The 20,295-nt window shown below is 45.2% G+C and overlaps 1 protein-coding gene across 1 annotated transcript in view; it reads right to left on the bottom strand.

Moving 5' to 3' along the window:
• PCDH17 (protocadherin 17) overlaps positions 1-20,295 on the bottom strand; it is a 186,217-nt gene that overhangs the window by 158,132 nt on the left and 7,790 nt on the right. Inside the window, exon 2 of the mRNA XM_029283441.1 lies at positions 17,121-19,962. Within this exon, the coding sequence (XP_029139274.1) occupies positions 17,121-19,962 (2,842 nt within the window). The remainder of the gene's footprint in view (positions 1-17,120; positions 19,963-20,295) is intronic.

The raw sequence follows: 20,295 nt of genomic DNA, 5'->3' as shown, positions 1-20,295 counted from the left end.
GACTTTTGTCTTATTTAAATGATGGGAGCTGCAGAAGAACTGGAGTCTGCTTTGCTGAATCAGACTAAACTCTGTGTAAACCAGGACTATCTGCCCAAAGCTGACTCCAGGGCATGCAACTTATTCTGCCCCAAGACTGAGCATTCATGCTTCACCATGACTTTGGCTCAACCCTTTTTTTTAAAAAAAAAAATTATCTAAGCCATCTCACCCTCCATTTCTTGTAAGAACCTACATTCTTCTGCTTTTCTGGCTTTGCGGTTGATCCACTGAAGTAAGCGATCCTAAATTCTAATAACAGATGTTCTCATAAACTCTGGGAAAGGTGCAGAGAAGAGCAACAAAGATGAATAAGGGACTGGAGGCTAAAACATACGAATCTCTAGTCTAGTGGGTATCTCTAGTCTAGTGAAAAAAAAAACAGGACTGGGGAAGACATGATAGCAGTGTTCCAATATTTGAAGGTCACAAAGAAGAGGGAGTCAAGCTATTCTCCAAAGCGCCTGAAGGCAGGACAAGAAGCAACGGATGGAAACTAATCAAGGAGAGAAGCAACCTAGAACTAAGGAGAAATCTCCTGACAGAACAATTAATCAGTGGAACAACTTGCCTCCAGAAGTTGTGAATACTCCAACACTGGAAGCTTTTAAGAAGAGAACATCCAAGGTCCCTTCCAACTCTGTTATTCTATTCTATTCTATTCTATTCTATTCTATTCTATTCTATTCTACTCTACTCTACTCTACTCTACTCTACTCTACTCTACTCTACTCTACTCTACTCTACTCTACTCTAAACTGTGTAGGACAGAATAGCTCCATATTTGCAGGAGAGAAAGAGTTCCTAAAGATGCAAAAGAAGGACAAGAAAATAAGGGTATTCTTAGGAGTTGTGGATACCATAGATAGGCTGCAAAAATCTGTATGATTGCTAGATACAGAAAAGATAGTAAGAAGCATCATCATCATCATCTCTGGAAGTTGCAAAACCAGAGATGGTAGCTTTTATCAGAGAAGGACCGAGCTCTCCTATCTCCTGAAAGTGAGCCCTATGCAAGCTTCCCCCCCCCCCGCACATCAACCATAATGTTGGTGGTTTGGGCTTGCAATGTTATGTTGACTCAGACTTCTGGTGTATTATATAAATTCTGTGAATTGTGACATTCAGAAAACCATAGTTAAATTCTTCCCCACCAACAATCAGTGGCCAGATGAGCATAGATTAACTCCAAGATAAGATCAGACCATCAATCAAGAAGCAAACAATACCCCATTCAAGAAACCGCCAATCAAGCTAACATTAAATTGGGGCAGTAGAACCTCTAAGGCTACTCCCACTAATACTAACACAGAAAGCCACTAGAGCAGGCATGTCAAACTCACGACATCACACGACGTCGTGCGACGTATCATGACTTTCCTCATTGCCGGCAATGGGGTGGGCGTGGTTTCATCGTGACGCATCCGGCCTGCGAGCTGGCAGTTTGACATGCCTGCACTAGAGTGTAAGCTGAGAGCAAACCTCACTCTCTTCTAGCACTGATGATGTTACCTAGTTTGGTAATGAAATGTCTGCAAGAAAACAACCAAGTTCAGAGAACACGAAGGATGCCCTCACAACAGTGATGGGATTCAGCAGGTTTGCACCGATTTGGCAGAACCGGTAGCTAAATTTTGTTGAGTTCAGAGAACCGGCTGGAAGCACACCACTTCTGGAAGTCCATGCTAGGCCTCGGAGGCCTGGAGGAGGCCTCCCAGGCCTAGAACGGCCGGCCGGAAGTGTGTGGATGCCACTTCCGGAAGTATGTTCTAGGCCTCGGAGGCCTGGAGGCGGCTTCCCAGGCCAAGAACAGCCCACTGGAATGTGCGGATGCCACTTCCGGAAGTCCGTTCTAGGCCTCAGAGGCTCAGGCCTGCATCCATGCAGAGAACCAGTTGTTCGGGGATTGAATCCCACCACTGCCTGACTGTTAAACCAAACAATGAAACATGCCAACCTAATCATAGTTCTCTAAGTAGGGCCATACTGCTGACTTTTTTGAAATCCTAAATTCCAACTGCCTGTGTTCTCCGATCATTTTTTTTTTTTTGGCTCAGTGTGATTCTAACCAGGATACAGCTAGCATTTCTTCTGATGGTCATCGCAATTGGATTGGCTTCCGATGCTTCTCTTAAAGCAGGGGTCTTCAAACTTGGCCCTTTTATGACTTGTGGGCTTCAACTCCGAGAATTCCTCAGCCAGGCATGCTGGCTGAGGAATCCTGGGAGTTGAAGCCCACAAGTCAAAAAAGGGCCATGTTTGAAGACCCCTGTCTTAAGCAAACTCTGACTATGTATCTCATCAGTAACACCCCACCAAATCATTTGTCAACAAATATCAAGGGAAGATTAAGGGAAGCTGGCCTGAAAACTCCATCAAGCATGCCAGGCTTGTAACACAACATGCCTTATTTGCTCCATTAGTCAGCCACTAGGTATGACCTACAGAGCTGTCATTTTAGTGAAAGCAAAAGCGAGAGATTTCTCAAGCTTAAGATCAGGTTTCCATGGGCGCTGCAGATTAAAGCTAGATTCGGTTGGCACAGACCCTGTGTTTGCAGAATATGCTCAATTGCAAATAAACCCAACCCATTTGAGTTAAATGTGTTATACCAGGGGTCTTCAAACTTGGCCCTTTGGTGACTTGTGGACTTCAACTCCCAGAATTCCTCAGCCAGCGTGCCTGGCTGAGGAATTCTGGGAGTTGAAGTCCACAAGTCATAAACGGGCCAAGTTTGAAGACCCCTGATCTAGGAGAATTCTAGACTGAGTAGAGCAGGAGTCTTCAAACTTGGTCCTTTTATGACTTGAGGACTTCAACTCCCAGAATTCCTCAGCCAGTATGCCTGGCTGAGAAATTCTGGGAGTTGAAGTCCACAAGTCATTAAAGGGCCAAGTTTGAAGACCCGTGTCTTAAATCTAACAAACAAAATGGAGGCTGGCTGAGGAATTCTGGGAGTTGAAGTCTACAAGTCATAAAAGGGCCAAGTTTGAAGATCCCTGTGTTATATACTAAGTCAGTGTAGGTGTTTCATATATAGTTGGTAGCACATGGTGGCCCCAAAACCCATATAAAATCTGGGTTTAAATGAGAAACTAAGCAACAGTTTAGGATTGCATGAATGGATCTCCTTCCACTCCTCCATTTAAACGTTCTTATAGAAAGGAAACAAAATATCTGGTTGCACTTTTAACTAACCAGAACCCAAAGTTTGATCAGCCTATAGTAGACATGTCAAACTCACGACGTCCCGTGACGTTGTGCAACGTATGGGGAGACTTTTGCCATTGCCAGCAATGGGGTGGGCGCAGCTTCTGCATGACGCGTCCTGCCCACGGGCTGGTAGTTTGACACCCCTGGCCTATAGCTTCAACTCTAGTTTAGATTGTCACCGTATCCTCATGCAAAGACCTGAATGGCCACTAGTGGCAGCAGAGAGTTGACATTTTCTGGTGCAATTTGCTACCATCAAGTAACTGTCAGGATTTCTGCAAACCTTAGCTACAAATGGTAGATTATGCTTGCTTAATTAGAGATCGCTTTCAGTATAACACCAAGTCAATGTAGCAAAAATAATAATAATAATAAAAAAAAATCTTCCCATGGCTATGCAAAAAGTGAATGGGGGGAGCGGGGAAGAGTACTAATTCAAAACCAGCTGACCTAATTCTAACAAGCTGTTTTTAAGTGGGGTTTTTTTTGGGGGGGGGATTGTCTTTGAACAGACAATTTATTGTGCTGGAAAAAAAGTGCTGAAAACTATTTTTCAAGGGGAATAGAATAGAATAGAATAGAATAGAATAGAATAGAATAGAATAGAATAGAAAATATGGAATGGAGTGGAGTGGAGTGGAGTGGAGTGGAGTGGAACGGAACGGAACGGAACATAACAGAACAGAACAGAAAATAGAAAATAGAAAATAGAAAATAGAAAATAGAAAATAATAGAATATAGAATAGAATAGAATAGAATAGAATAGAATAGAATAGAATAGAATAGAATAGAATAGAATAGAATAGAATAGCATAAGATAGCATATGATAGCATAGGATAGGAATAGAAATGGAAATGGAATAGTAATTCTTTATTGACCAAGTATGATTGGACACATACAAGGGATTTGTCTCCGGTGCCTAAGCTCTCAGTGTTCATAAAAGCAACAAGTAGTATGCTTATTATCTCATTCCCTCTTATGGGAGTAAATCCCATTGAAATTAACAGGGTTTACTTTTTGAGCAAGCCCACAGATTAGCCAAAGCATTTTTTTGTTGACATCACCCACCTGCTACAGGTTATAAAATTAGTTTCTATGTTCATCAGTTGATGTGTTTGCAAGACGTAAAGGGAAATTACAACATAGGATGATAGGGCTAGAAGAGACCTTGAAGGACTTCTTGTCCAATCATCTGTCGATATCAGGAGACCTTATTCCATCCTGGATGAATGGTTGTCCAACTTTTTCTTGGAAACCTCCAGTGATGGAGCACCACAACTCTGTTCCATGAACTAATGGAGTCTCACTGTCAGGAAATTTCTCTTTAGTTCTAGGTTGGGTGTCTCTTTAATGAGCTTCCACCCATTACTTCTTGTCCTACCCTCAGGTGCTTTGGAGAATAAGTCAACCTTCTCTTCTCTGTAACAGCCTCTCAAGTACCAGAAGACACCTACCGTATCACCACTAAATCTTATCTTCATTAGATTAGGCATACCAACTTCCTTTAACCGTTCATTATAAGATTTAGCTTCCAGACCCCTAACCATCTTTGTTGCTCTTCTCTGAACTCTTTCTAGAACAGGGGTCTTCAAACTTGGCCCTTTTATGACTTGTGGACTTCAACTCCCAGAATTCTTCAGCCAGCATGCCTGGCTGAGGAATTCTGGGAATTGAAGTCCACAAGTCATCAAAGGGCCAAGTTTGAAGACCCCTGTCTTAAATCTAACAAACAAAATGGAGGCTGGCTGAGGAATTCTGGGAGTTGAAGTCCACAAGTCATAAAAGGGTCATAGTTTCCTCAGGCTGGCTGAGGAATTCTGGGAGTTGAAGTCCACAAGTCATAAAAGGGCCAAGTTTGAAGACCCCTGTTCTAGAGCCTCGGCATATTTTTTTGTATAGTAGATCCAACTACTTCTATTATCTCGGCCTACCCTGGTCCTTTTTGCTCCAAGATAGCTAAAAGGGAATATTTAAGAAGCTAGGTCCTCAAGGAAAGGGCAAATTGAAACATTTCCTCCATACTCTTCTTCTTGACACGTACAAGATGGACTCTGATGCATCACTTTTTGTTAGCACATCTGACAATTGTGTGAATTCCAACTGGCAGGCAAGATTACCATCCCTATGACATGCTTGCTAGACTTAAATTTATGTGGATCTGAACACCTCTCAGTAGTAAACTCTTTTTTTATTAATTATAATTTGGCAACTTGTCCCAAAGGTGCTTTTTCAAAAAGGCCACTAGGCCTTCTTCGTTTTTCCTTGAAGTTGTTTCGCTTCTCATCCAAGAAGCTTCTTCAGTTCTTCAGAAAGAAGAAGCTTCTTGGTTGAGAAATGAAACACCTTCAAGGAAAAACCAAGCAAGTCCAGTTGACTTTTGAAGAAGCACCTTTGGGACAACCATGACCTGGATGACTGAGAATCTCCATAGATCAGGGCTTTTCAACCTTTCCACCCATTGTACCACTTTTAGGATATGGCAACATTCGAGTACCACCAGTAGCCTAGCAAGGTGTCAAAAACTTGATGACAAAAAAAGAGGAAAAAAGTGATATAGTACAGGTAGTCCTCAACTTACAGCAGTTCGATTATTGACTGTTCGAAGTTACAATGGCACTGAAAAAAGTGCCCTCCAAGCCACAGCTGAGCAAGACACCTGCCTGCCCGCCCGACCGCGCTCTTCCTCCTGTCCGAGGTTTTCATTGTTGTGAGCATTTCTGTTGAGGATTGGCAGTGGGGGTGGGGTGGGGGGTGTTTGGTTTTTATTTCCCCCGTCTGCTGGGTGGTTGCAGCAAGTTTTGGTCACTTCACATGACCCTGGGACACTGTGACCGTCATAAATATGAATCAGTTGCCAAGCATCTGAATGTAAATCACAAGACCCTGGAGATCCTGCATCATTCCAGCTGATCAGTGCTTCTTCTGGGCTCAGCAGAAGCCCCAGGATCAGTGCTGCTTTCCAGCTGATTGGTGCTTCTTCGGGGCTCAGCAGAAGCACCAGGATCAGCGCCGAGCTCCAGCTGGATCCTGGCACTGATCCTGGGGCTTCCGCTGAGCCCTGACAGCCCTGCAGCTCCAACCATCTCTCACTCAGGCTTGTGCGGTGCTGCCACCGGTTCAGCTCATTCCCCTCCCCAGCTACCACTTTTCTAGGATGGTCGCATACCACCTGCCAGGTGCCAATGTACCACAGGTGGTACCCGTATCACTGGTTGAAAAGCCCTGCCATAGACAATCTGGCAACATGTCTAGGAACCTGGAGCAGAAATTTGCAGTCTCTACTTCAGCAACAAACTCAAGGAAAGACACCATTAAATATCTTTTACAGGTGAAACTTTCCTGCTAAACAACCCATATGCATTCTGTTTGGAAGGCTATTTTAAGTGCTTTAACAGTTGAGTTGTTTGCGGTGTCACGGTGTGTACTGCAAGTTTGCCTTCGCAATATTATCGCCAAATATGCTCATAACACTTCAGATAAGTTTAATAAAATGCTCAGAGTATTTTTTCAAATGGAAAAAGAAAAACAAAGGAAAATTTTCTCTCTGTGCAGAAAAATTCCAGACAACCTGTTTTTTCTAACGCACCCACCTCACAGTGTGTTTTCCCTTCTGGTCTGTGAGGTTTTTGTGGGTGAACATCCTGACTGTGATTTTTGTCAACTAGAATTTATCGTTCTGCAGAATGTACACACCCATCCAGCTGTGGCCTAACTGACAAAGCCACAGTTGGGTACAGGATGACATCTTGGTTTTATTTTAATCGTATTTAATTCACACGCTGCCTATCTCACTGTCAAACTGATTAAAATCCTACCTTTACACCTCGACTTACAACTACCATTTTAAACTCTTTAATGGTTCAATGTTGACCATACATTTAATTAAAAAAAAAATAAACCTGGTTAATAGGACCACGTTGAGGCCTTTGAACTATGGTGCTGGAGAAGACTCCTGCGAGTCCCCTGGACTGCAAGGCGATCCAATTGGTCGGCCCTAGAGGAGATCAACCCTGACTGCTCTTTAGAAGGCCAGATCCTGAAGTTGAAACTCAAGTACTTTGCCCACCTAATGAGAAGGAAGGACTCACTGGAGAAGAGCCTAATGTTGGAAAAGATGGAGGGCAAGAGAAGAAGGAGATGACAGAGAATGAGGTGGCTGGATGGAGTCTCTGAAGCAGTAGGCATGAGCTTAAATGGACTCCAGAAGATGGTAGAGGACATGAAGGCCTGGAGGAACGTTGTCCATGGGGTCGCGATGGGTCGGACACGACTTTGCAATTAACAACAACAATAGGACCACAATACATTCATTTATTTTCCTTTTACTATCTTCAAGTGAACTACGATTGGGCAGCAATTTTTGGAAACCCACAAGGAAGCTAAAAAATGGTTTTGGGAAATGGGGAGGAGAGTCCTACCTCCTTAATCTGCGTACCTTTAGTAGCAGCCTTCTCTTGTTTTCCACAGATTTGGAATTACTCTCTGGAATTTCAGGCAAGAAAATTGCAGGTAGACCTCGACTTACAGCGACAATTAAGCCCAAACCCTCTGCTGCCAAACGAGGCATTTGTTAAATGAGTTTTGCCCCGTTTTTTGAATCAGTTGCCAAGCGTCCTAATTTGGATCACAGGATCATGGGGAAGCTGCAGCCATCACTAAGCCATCATAAGTCACTTTTGTCAGTAGTGTTGTAACTACAAAGGGTGATAAGTCGAAGGAGCTACCAAAAGCCCCCACATCAGGGTGTGTGGGTGTTGTACGTTTGAGATAGAAAACAAAAATCAAAAAATAACATTGCACAAACAAGGTCTGTCCTCGCTCCTTGTGCGACGTAGCTTTGCACACACCTGCAGAGATTGTGTCGTGGTGCCGCAAAGACACATTAGCCGTCGGAGGATGATCTGGTGATCATCTTCCAGTCCTGCAGGTGCCTGCATAAACTACTTTTAACCTGTCGGCTAATTATTGCAGCTACCAAACGTGCCACCCTCAAACATTGTGTACTATGATGTAGTGTGCCACCTGAATCCATACAACAGCTGAGCCTGGTGTTTACCGAGGTTGTGAGCCATTCTCATCCACCAGCTGCAGGGATTGAGTCCACAACACGCTCTACAAACCACAGATTAGCCAAGTGACATACAGAGGCCTGAGAATGCAACTCCTTCTTATAAAAACAAAATCTTGGAGCCATTGGGGGGGGAGAAAAACTGAGACATTATAAATAGGCTAATATGACTGCATCAAGAACGGCTGCAGGACTTGGGTTTAGCTAGTCTAAAGAAAAGAAAAAACAGGGGTGACATGATAGCAGCCTTCCAGTATTTGAGGGGCTGCCACAAAGAAGAAGGCATCAAACTATTCTCCAAAGCACCAGAGGGCAGGATAAGAAACAATGGTTGGAAACTGACCAAAGAGAGAAGCAACCTGGAATTAAGGAGAAACTTCCTGACAGTGAGGACAATCAACCAGTGGAACAGCTTGCCACCAGAAATCATGGGCACTCCATCGCTGGATGTTTTTAAGAAGAGGCTAAACCAGTGCTTCTCAACCTCAGCAATTTTAAGATGTGTGGACTTCAACTCCCAGAATTCTCCAGCCAGCATGCTGGCTGAGGAATTCTGGGACTTGAAGTCCACAAATCGTAAAGTTGTTGAGGTTGTGAAACACTGGGCTAAACAGTCACTTGTCTGAGATGGTATAGGTTCTCCTGCTTGAGTGGGGGGCTGGACTAGAAGATCTCCCAGGTCCCTTCCAATTCTCTTCTCTTCTCTTCTCTTCTCTTCTAATTCTACTCTATTCTAATTCTAATTCTAATTCTAATTCTACTCTGTTCTATTAATTCTACTCTATACTATTCTAATTCTATACTCTATTTGTTCTATTCTACTCTACTCTACTCTACTCTACTCTACTCTACTCTACTCTACTCTACTCTACTCTACTCTACTCTACTCTACTCAGGACACCTGGAAACACCCTATCCTGAGGGTAAAGATTTGTTCACTGAGCTTGTTTGCTTGATTTCTGAACGTTTGGTTACCAGGCTAGGGAACAACTTCAGCAGAAATTTCCTGTTACCCAGCCTTGGTAACGAAACGTTCAGAAACCAACCCACAAGCTCGGAGAACGAACCTTCATCCTCATCCTACCCACAAGCCACAGATATTTGCCACTATTGCCAACAACCTATCGTATTAAGGATGAAGAAGCACAGCCTTTCCTAAGGAGAGAAACATAACATCCAAATTACAGGAAATCATTGTTCCGTTCTGTTCACCTTTGGTGAAAGTCCATTTGAGTCATGTTCGGGTGTGCATGTCAAGAGAATTCGGAGAACCTCAAAACAGGTTGTGAGCCAAGCCACAAGGATGATCAGGGGGACGCAGAGCGTTCTGCCACAGGGGATTGAAGCAGGCGCACAAGTTAGGATTGGAGGAAAGAAAGCAGGATGAGAAGCAACGGGTGGAAACTAACCAAAGAGAGAAGCAACTTAGAACTAAGGAGAAACTTCCTGACAGTGAGGACAATTAACCAGTGGAACAGCCTGCCTCCAGAAGTTGTGGGTGCTCCATCCCTGGAAGTTTTTAAGAAGAGACTGGACAGCCACTTGTCTGAAATGGTATAGGGTTTCCTGCCTGAGCAGGGGGTTGGACTCGATGACCTCCAAGGTCCCTTCCAACTTTATTACTATTATTATTATTATTATTATTATTATTATTATTATTATTATTATTATTATTATTATTATTATTATTATTAGACTTAAGATCAATTAATAATAATTATTATCAGTCAATTATTATTGACTGATAATAATAATTATCAGTCAATTATTATTGATTTATTAAAGTCAATTATTAATTGACTTAAGATCAATTAACCTGAAATTTCCACTGCTAAGGTAGGCAATGTGTCAAGTGAGTTTTGTCCCACTTTATATGAACTTTTTTTTTTTTTTTTGGCCACAGCTGTTAAGAAAATCGCTGCAGTTATTAAATGAATCGTGCGGTCATTAAACAAATCTGGGCTTCTCCCCCTCCTCCAATTGACTTTGAGTGTTGAAAGCTGGGAAGGTTACAGATGTGATCACGGGACACACACACACACACACCAGGACAGAGCAACGGTCGTAAGAACAGGCCAAGGTGCCAGGTGCCCAAATTTTAATCAATCTCCATGGAGATTTTCAGTCATCCAGGCCATGGTTGTCTCAAAGGTGTTTTTTCAAGAGGTAAAGCTTTTTTTTTTTTAACCTGTCTTGAAAGCTAGAGCCGAAGAAGCTTCTTGGGTGAGAAGCGAAACGTCTTCAAAGAAAAACAAGAAAGTCCAGTTGCCTCTTGAAAAAAAAAAAAAGCACCTTTGGAACAAGCAACCCCGGGGATGCCTGCAAAGTTCGTAAGTGTGAAAAACCATCGTTTACTCACTTCCTCCCCCCCCCCCGTGCAATTGTAACTTCTAACCATCACTACGAATGGTTGTTAAGTCATGGACTAGGTGTAAATGAGTGATGAGTGATGAGAACGTTCTTCAAACACACACCGAGGAGGATGAAAAGTGGCTCGCCAGGATGCAGGGGAATCATGAATTCCAGGAAACCAAGACCAACTCAGACCCATGAAATATTGGCGACAGGGAGAAGATTCCTGTCAAAATGTCTATGAAGGTTCTCAGTCATCCAGGCCATCCAGGTTGTCCCAAAGGTGCTTTTTTCAACTGGGTGTCATGGTTCCAAAACAAGAAGCTGTTCAAAGAACTTTGAGGCCTTGTTTACCTTAAAGAATCTTTTTATTGCTACACAGCTTTGGCACGTACATAGTGAAGCCAAAATCTGAATTCTCCCTCCCTCCAATCACCCGTAACAAAGCATAACTCACTCCTTCATTTAACAGTCATCAATCACGTTCTCCAATTAGTTTGAAGTGTGAACTTTCCCTCCCGTATCTCCTCTGGTTACAACTAACCTTGAATAATACTGGACTGAAATATTGTTATGGCTAACTATTCCCCCAAGTACATTCTTTCCCCCCTCCCTTCCCACACTATCAAACTTTAACTCTAGAAGTAATACACAGGTTAAATAGAGAATGTCTGCTTCTTCATATATTGTCAAGCAAGAACATCCGATGATAGCAGCCTTGACACTGGCCTTGCTTTATTATTTTTCCCCTTTAAAGACATTTCACTTCTCATCCCAGAAGCTTCTTCAGTTCTAGGATTAGGGTTGGGGAACTGAAGAAGCTTCCTGGATGCGAAGCGAAGTATCTTCAAGGAAAATCAACGATCTGGACGAGGGGATAGATGGGGAACTCATCAAATTTGCGGATGACACCAAGCTGGCAGGAATAGCTAACACTCCAGAAAACAGGCTTAGGATACAGGAGGACCTGGACAGACTTGAACACTGGGCACTATCTAACAAAATGAAATTCAATGGTGAAAAAAGTAAGGTTCTACATTTAGGCAAGAAAACCCAAATGCACAGGTATAGTATAGGGGGTACCTTGCTCAATAGTAGTAACTGTGAGAGGGATCTCGGAGTCCTAGTGGACAGTCACTTAGATAGGAGCCAGCCGTGTGCTGCAGCTGCCAAAAAAACCAACACAGTGCTAGGCTGCATTAACAGAGGGATAGAATCAAGATCACATGAAGTATTAATACCACTTTACAAGGCCTTGGTAAGGCCACACTTGGAATACTGCATCCAGTTTTTGTCACCACGATGTAAAAAAGATGCTGAGACTCTAGAAAGAGTCCGGAGAAGAGCAACAAAGATGATTAGGGGACTGGAGGCTAAAACATATAAGGAACAGTTGCTGGAATTGGGTATGTCTAGTTTAATGAAGAGAAGGACAAGGGGGGACATGATAGCAGTGTTCCAATATCTCAGGGGCTGCCCAAAAGAAGAGGGAGTCAAGCTATTCTCCAAAGCTCCTGAAGGTGGGACAAGAAGCAACAGATGGAAACTAATCAAGGAGAGAAGCAACCTAAAACTAAGGAGAAACTTCCTGACAGTCAGAACAATTAACCAGTGGAACAACTGGCCTCCAGAAGCGGTGAATGCTCCAACACTGGAAGTTTTTAAGAAGAGACTGGACAGCCATTTGTCTGAAATGGTATAGGGTTTCCTGCCTGAGCAGAGGGTTGAACTAGATGACCTCCAAGGTCCCTTCCAACTTTATTATTATTATTATTATTATTATTATTATTATTATTATTATTATTATTATTATTATTATTATTATTATTATTATTATTATTATTATTACTACATCCACAAGTCACTCTGGGCAGACGTAGTCCTCAATTTATGACCACCATTAAGCCCGGAATTTCTTGCCCCAAGTGAAACCTTTGTGAAGTGAGTCCTGCTCCATTTTTTATGACCTTTCTTGTGACAGTCGTTAAGCAAACCGCGGCAGTGGTTAAATTAGTCACATGGTCGTTAAGTGGATCTGTCTTCACTGACTTTGCTTGTCAGGTCGCAAGAGGGGGAATCACGTGACACACACACACCCAGGACACTGTGCCCGTCATAAGTCGGAGTCAGTTGCCAAATGGCCAGATGTTGAATCACGTGACCAGAAGGGTTGTGTGGAAAACAGTTATAAGTCACTTTTTTTTTTAGTGCCATTGTTAACTCTAAATGGTCACTAAATGAAGGATTGTAAATTGAGGTCTAGCTGGACTAGAAGTTAAGAACTGTGGCATGAAAAGCTGGCCAAGATATTATTTTTCCAGCCGAATATTCCCCTACCAAAACCCAGAGGCGTAGAGAAAAAGTCACAATTTCCTCCATCCCTTGTCCTTAAAAATACTAAGATAAAACGGTCGTTATCCCTGGAAGCGAAGGCCATCTACCAAAGTGCCTGGAACTGCAAGTTTAGGGATAGATCCTCCAAAGATTTGTTCCCACACACAAAAAATAATAATAATAACCCACAAACAAAATAAAACTAGGATTCAAGTCTACTAATCTCTTTGGTGAATTCTCTTTCTTTTTAATCACCTTCGTCACAATATTGTTACAAACTCTGTATATCTCATAAATGAAATTAGATAAATTACATTCGTTTCTCAGCCCTGGCGATCATCTTAAGGACTTAACAAAAAACTACAGAGTGCCTTTTTGAAGAAAGAAATTTCTCTTTTGATTTATATAATTTTTCAGGACAAAAACAACAAAAAGAGCAGAAGATAGACTACAATATATATATGCTGGGTTTTTTTTTTTTTTATAAAAAAAAAACACAACCTTACCAACTGGGACTTTATACTACATTAAAACTCTTTAATGACTCTGTATTTATCCATACACTGAATTACAGTGCTTTAGCAAAACAAAATTCAATATCTATCAGTAATTATTACACCGGATCAAACAGGTTTTTTTTGGTTGTTGTTTTTTTCCCTGGGAAGTTTGCAGACTGCAGGTTTGACATTCCAGACTTCTTCATTTTACCTCTTTAACAAAGACATGATTTAAACAAATGACACCGGGGAGGGGGGAAAAAAGTACCCATTTTAAATGCATGAGCTATAAATCAAATTACCTTCAGCTCTGTCCTAGCTTAATGTTCTTCCTCCAACTGTCACTTTTTCTTAAAATCAATTTCAGATGCGGAGCATTGCTCAGTTCTTTTAATTGATGGCAACATCCAGTCATGGTAAACATAACACAAAATAGTTTCGGTAATGAAACTCAATAGAGGGTTGAAATATGTGTGTGTGTGTGTGTGTGTGTGTGTGTGTGTGTGTGTGTGTGTGTAAATTTAGATTTTGGGGGCTGAAAGGCAAAAGTAATCATAGCAGTAGACCAGGTATTCTATTAGACCAATATATATATATATAATATATTTCAACCCTCTATTGAGTTTCATTACCGAAACTATATATATAAAACTATGTGTATATATATATACCAAAACAAATATATATATATATTTATTTACAGGGATTTTGCATAGCAGTAGACAGCGATTAGAAAGCATAATTCTTTTGGCTTCTGTGATGAAAATGGGTGGTTTTGAGCTTTCCATATAAATCCTCCTGTCTAAAAAAGATGGCCAAGATATATATTTTTTTCTCTGAGCCAAAAAAAGAAAGATCTCTCCTGAATTTCTGTACAAAAGCCAGTAAGGTCTACTTAAAAGGCAGCAATGGGATTGAGTTCTTCACTACACTCAAGGCTCTGAGATATTAATGATCATCCAGGGCTGGTGGCAGAGCCACCAGGGACTCCTTCTAAGAAACGAAGCAGGAGGATCCTTTACTGGACAATGATAGAGCAGCGAAACACCTGTAAGAGTAAAAAAAATCAAAGTAGGTGGGATCGGCAGTCCAAACGTGTTGCAAGATTGGGAGAAATTAAAAAAAATAAAGAAAGCACTTCCACTGAAGGAGGATGTCCTAAGGAAAGTTTGCCTTCAAAAGAACATAGTCTTCAGGTGCTACAGCTTCCTGCTTCCCACAGGAATGAACAATTTGGCTTTTTTGACTGTAGGGTTCTCCAAGATCAAGAGTCATGAGATCAAGGCCGTGGCCTTCAAACCTCGAGGGATCCCCCTGGACAAGGAGATCCTCCTGCTGCCCGTTGAGTTAAACAAGAGCAAGGCAGAAGGCAGCTCCTTAACATGGAACCGAAGGCTTCAGAAGAGATGTTTCCAAACTCAACCCACGCATGTTTACTCCCAAAATAATAACAACAATAATAATAACTCTCTTTGCTATTGCCAATGGGGTGAGCTCCCTAGTACGCATGAAAAACAGAAGGAAGTAAAAAGGAAAGCAGTAATCATAGAAAAGGGGGAGAGACCCTTTTAGTGTGCCAGGAGTTCTGCTGAAGGCAAGACCCCAGTCTTCATCAACTGCATTAGGAACAAGATAGCTCCATTTCCTCTCATTAAGTTTGGAAACAGGAAATCACTCTGTGTCATTTTTGATACACTCCAGTCCCTCCCCTGTGATTCAGTAGAGAATATTAGAAGCGTGCCGGACAAAACCGTGCGTGTTCCACAGCTATTATCTTAGAGGTCGCCCTGCACAGTATTTTGATAGGAACACCATCCTAGCTTGTCTGTTACATACAAAGAAAAAATAATCACACACATAGATCAAGAGCGTTACGTGACGTGCACTACAGCCTACGTTACAGGACTTGGATCCCCAGTTTGTAAATGGGTGGGATTCTCAATGGGGGGGGGGATCCCTTCTGATTCCAGTCTGGGTTGGGAGCACATTTTATCCTGAACGGAATAAAGTAGCAAATTCAAACTCATTCTATTTAACATCCTGCTCTGTTTATTTTATTTTATTTTATTTTCCTGGCATCTTGGGAAGCTGCCTTCTAAAAACCTGTTTCTTTCCAACAGCCCTATAAAATCCGAAGCACGGCTCTGAAATACTTAAGGCCTCCTCTCTCTCTCTCTCTCTCTCTCTCTCTCTCTCTCTCTCTCTCTCTCTCTCTCTCTCTCTCTCTCTCTCTGTGTGTGTGTGTAATATCCTCCCCCCCTTTTTTTTTTTGAGTTCAAGGGAATTATACTTTGCTTTTCTCTCTGTTCGGAAAAAAAAGGGATGTATTTCTTTGCCTGCAACATTTTCACCTTGCTTTACGAGTAATCTGTATAGCTCTGGTCTATATCGGCTCACTTCCATTTCTACTCAAAGGTTAGGTGTGTGCCTCTCTCTCTCTCTCTCTCTCTCTCTGATTTTCAAATGCTTGGCTGGGCTAAATCATGCACAGCCTTCAAGCATTGGATTGCAAGTAAAGCACGGAATTTTTCAGCATGACTGCAGAATAAGCAAACAAACCATTTAAGCGGCAGTTTAGACATTTTTTTATTTTTTTTTGCCTCACTGGATTCTGTTCTACTTGAAGACCTGAGGACCTGATCACTGGCAGCTGCAGGATTAGAGAGGCTCCAGTGAAAAAGCACTGCATCTAAGATAACAACAGCTGATATTAAAATTGCTTCTGAGGGGCTCCGGCTGTGCTTAAGCTATTTTACTCATGCATGTCACCCACCACTTAGGCTGCGGTTTGCGAGCAAGTGAGAACAGCCCATGCATGTGTAAGTTGAACAGCCAAGTCTTGATAGCCTTTTGCTAATAGGTGCTTCTGCTTTAAGCCTTTTCTGCAGAAATCCAGGGTTTTCATTGTGGGATGGAGCCTACTTCTACCACACCAAGGAAATCAAACACAGCTTTTTGGGGGGCGAGGGGTCGCATTGCCTATAATAAAAACAGAGTTCTGTTGTGCCAGGAGATATATCTGTTTTATGTAGCAAAGAGAGGGTGGGGGAAAAAAACCCGACTTATGATTTATGGATATGATTGAACTGGGTGGAAATATCAAAATATACCGGTTTTTGCAAACAAAACTTCAGCACACGGACACAAAAGGAGCTACTTATGCAGCACTTCCAAATATTATAAGCCATGTTTTGTGCCACAGCTAGTGTGAACCACCTCCACCTTGGAACAAGCGATGGTCTTTCGGCTTTCCTCAAGGCACAGGACAGAGAAACCTGTTAAGAACAAGCCACCCAGGCTGATCAATGTTCAAACCACCAAGGCAAAAGACTGGATCGACTAGATCTGACGGACTAGATCTGAGAGACCTGCCCCAGTTTCGGAGTGCTGCAACGCTAAGCTGCCTGCTGCTGCTGCTCTGTTTTCTAGCAAACATTCTTGACCTTGCTACGAAAAGACTACCAAGAGGTATCATGGCCTAAATCCTAGCTAGGACCTCAGAACTTAGTCCTTATCTGTGGACACCTGGAAGGGCTGCTTCTTGTCAGGTGTCACTGCAGATACAATAAAGGCACAGTGAGGAGAAGCTCCAGGTTATCTCTCAAAGTCTCCTACCTGTATTATGGACATCCGGCTTGGGGGAACCTCACTGACGTTAGTCCCTTGCCCTGTGAAGCTGGTGTGGCATCCCACGTGGCCTTGGGGCACGCTCAGGCTGTTGGAAGCGGGTTTCAGGAACATCACCTCAGACCTGGGCGAGCTAAGAGGCAGGCGAGTCTGGTAGTCAAAATACATGGGCGAGGTGGCCAAGGACGGGCTGCTGACCACGTTCATGACGTTGAGGGGTCCCCGGCTGTCCTCCCCTTCGCTGGGCACCAGCATGATGTCATTCTTGCTAATCTTCTTCTTCTTGCCCTTGCCCCCTCCGCTGCCCCCACCCCCGCCCCCGCCCCCGCCCCCTCCACCCAACTGGGGGTGGCTGTACTCAGCAATACGGCAGTTGTAGGTGCGGATGTCCTTGTTCTCACGTTTACACTTCACGGCGATGGTGATCATGGCAGCCAGGAGGATGATGGAAACCGTGCTGAGGGTGACAATCAAGGGCAGGGAGAGGTCCCAGTGAGGCCGACGGTGCTGCTCCCCATTGACCTGGGGTTCTCCGCCTTCAGGCAAAGGTCCAGCCAAAGCCCGGACAATCAGCTTGGCTACTGCTGAAAGACTGGGCTTCCCGTGGTCACTGACCTTCACCACCAGTTCGGCCACAGGACTCAGCTCTTCCCAGTAAGGGTGAAGGGTGCGGATCTCCCCACTTATAGGGTCCATCTCAAAGAGGTGTTCCTCGTTGCCTTCCACAATCTCATAGGTCAGGCGCCCGCTTTCCCCAAAATCATTATCCATGGCCCGGACGGTGCCCACAGGGTAGCCCACGCCAGCATTACGGGGAACCTGGAGTTCGGCAGTGTCGTTGATCAGGGCTGGCAAGACTATCAGGGGGGCGTTGTCGTTGACATCCAGAACAGTGACACGGACGGTGGCATTGCTCTCCCTGTGGGGAGAGCCCGAGTCTTTGGCCAACACGTGGAACTCAAAATGTTTGGTCTGCTCGTAATTGAAGCTGCGCAAAGCGTAAATGGCCCCATTGGTCGGGTTGACCGAGACATAGGTGTAAATAGAGACATCCCCCACGTGTCCCGGCAGAATGGAGTAGGAGACAGTGCCATTTTGGCCCAGATCGGGATCTTTGGCCAAGACAGATCCCAGATACTCTCCTGGGATGTTGTTCTCAGGCACTTGCAGCACATAAAGGGTCTTGCTAAAACGGGGCGGATTGTCGTTCTCGTCTAGGATCCTGACGGAGAAAGACTTGGTGGAGTTCAGAGGTGGGCTGCCCCCATCCCGAGCCAAGATGGTGACATTGTATTCATCCTGCACCTCCCGGTCCAAAGGCCTGTCCGTCACCACCGTATACAGGTTGTCATAGTTCTCCTCTAGAGTAAAGGGCACTGCCCCATCTCCTCCACTGCCATCGCTGCCTTGCACCCGGCACTGCAGCTGCCCATTCTTCCCAGAGTCCCGGTCGGTGACCCTCACCAGGGCAATGACGGTGCCCGGTGGGGCGGCCTCGCTCAGGGCCCCCTGGCGCACAGAGACGAAGCCAATGGTGGGGGCATTGTCATTACGGTCCAACAGGTGCACGGTCACCTTGCAATGGGCCGGAATGGGGTTGGGACCCAAGTCCCGGGCCTGGACGTCAATCTCCACCAAATTGCCCTCCTCGTAGTCCAGGTTGCCCTTGACCCGGATCAAGCCCGTCTGGGGGTCGATGCTGAAGAGCTCCCGCACCCGGTCGGGAGTGTAGCCACTGAAGGAATAGAGCACCTGGCCGTTGGTGCCCTCGTCAGCGTCGGTGGCGTTGAGGTCCAGGAGGACAGTGCCCAGGGGAACGTTCTCGGACAGCTCCACCACGTAGGAGGCCGCCTCAAACACCGGGCTGTTGTCGTTGGAGTCAATCAAGCGCACGTTGAGCTGGACAGTGCCGGAGCGGGGCGGGTCGCCGCCGTCGAGGGCCGTCAGCACCAAGGTGTGGTGGCTCTGCTCCTCGCGGTCCAGCGGCTTCTGCACCACCAGCTCCGGGAACTTGGTGCCGTCGCCTCGGGCTTTCACGTCCAGGGCGAAGAGGCCGTAGTCGTCGCGGGTGAGCAGGTAAGTGCGCAGGCCGTTGTCGGCCGCGTCCGGGTCGTGCGCGCTGGCCAGCGGGAAGCGGGTGCCCGGCGCGGCGTTCTCGGAGATGTCCAGGTCGACTTGGTCGGACGGGAAAGCCGGCGCGTTGTCGTTCAGATCCTGGATCTCCACTTTGATCATGCAGATCTCCTGGTCGTTGGCGAAGACCTCGAGGGAGAGCTGGCACTTGGCGCTGCGGCGGCAGAGCGCCTCGCGGTCCAGCCGCTGCTTGGTGTACAGCAAGCCGCTCTCGCCGTCCACGTCGAGCAGGTGGGGCGCCGAGTTCTCCAGCACGCGGAAAGTGGCCTTGGAGCCGCGGGGACGCTCCAGCGAAGGCGACGAGGCTCCGCCGCTCGACCCGGACTGCAGCCGGGCATCGCGGCCGATGTTGCCGATCACCGTGCCGGCGCCTTGCTCCTCCGGCACCGAGTAGTTCAGGTTCCTCAAAGCCAAGGCTGGAGCCCAACCCAGGAGAGGGAAACACCACCACCAGGTGGGGAGGGACATCCCAGCGGACGGCGCGGACCGGGCAAGCTTCTCCGCCAACGCCAACGCCGCCGCCGCCGCCGCGTTGGCGTCTCTGCTTCCCAGCCGATCGTCGCGCCCCTCCGCGTCCTCCTCCTCCTCGTCGTCGTCCTCTCGCTCTCCCCCTTCAAGTTCCCGAACCTGTTGCTCGGCACGATCGACTCGGCGCAGGCACCGCGGTGGACCAAGCCACGGCAAAGGGCGGTGGAGGCTGCAATCAACCAGTAGGCAAAGGGGAGGGGGGGGGTCTTTCTTGGTTTTTGTTTCCTGGTCCTCCTCCTCCTCCTCCTCCTCCTCCGTGCTGCAGTTTCCCCTTGCTCCGTCCAACTTCAGCCAGGCGGAGGAGGGATGAGGAGCAAAAAAACCCGCTTCAGTTCCACCTCCCCCTTTCCCCTTCCTGGAGGCGACCGAAAGGAGAGGAAGATTAACCCGTTTTCCCAAAGCAGGAGCGGTTTCTTTAAAAAAAATGAAAAATGAAAAAAAAAATGAAAAATCAAACCCTTTCCACGATGCCAAAGATCCTCACGAGAAGCGTAAAAGAAAA

The sequence above is a fragment of the Protobothrops mucrosquamatus genome, unplaced genomic scaffold, assembly GCF_001527695.2.
Source record: "Protobothrops mucrosquamatus isolate PMUCROS unplaced genomic scaffold, P.Mucros_1.0 scaffold89, whole genome shotgun sequence".
In the NCBI taxonomy this organism is placed as follows: domain Eukaryota; kingdom Metazoa; phylum Chordata; class Lepidosauria; order Squamata; family Viperidae; genus Protobothrops; species Protobothrops mucrosquamatus.
This window is presented reverse-complemented; position numbering and strand designations above follow the sequence as displayed.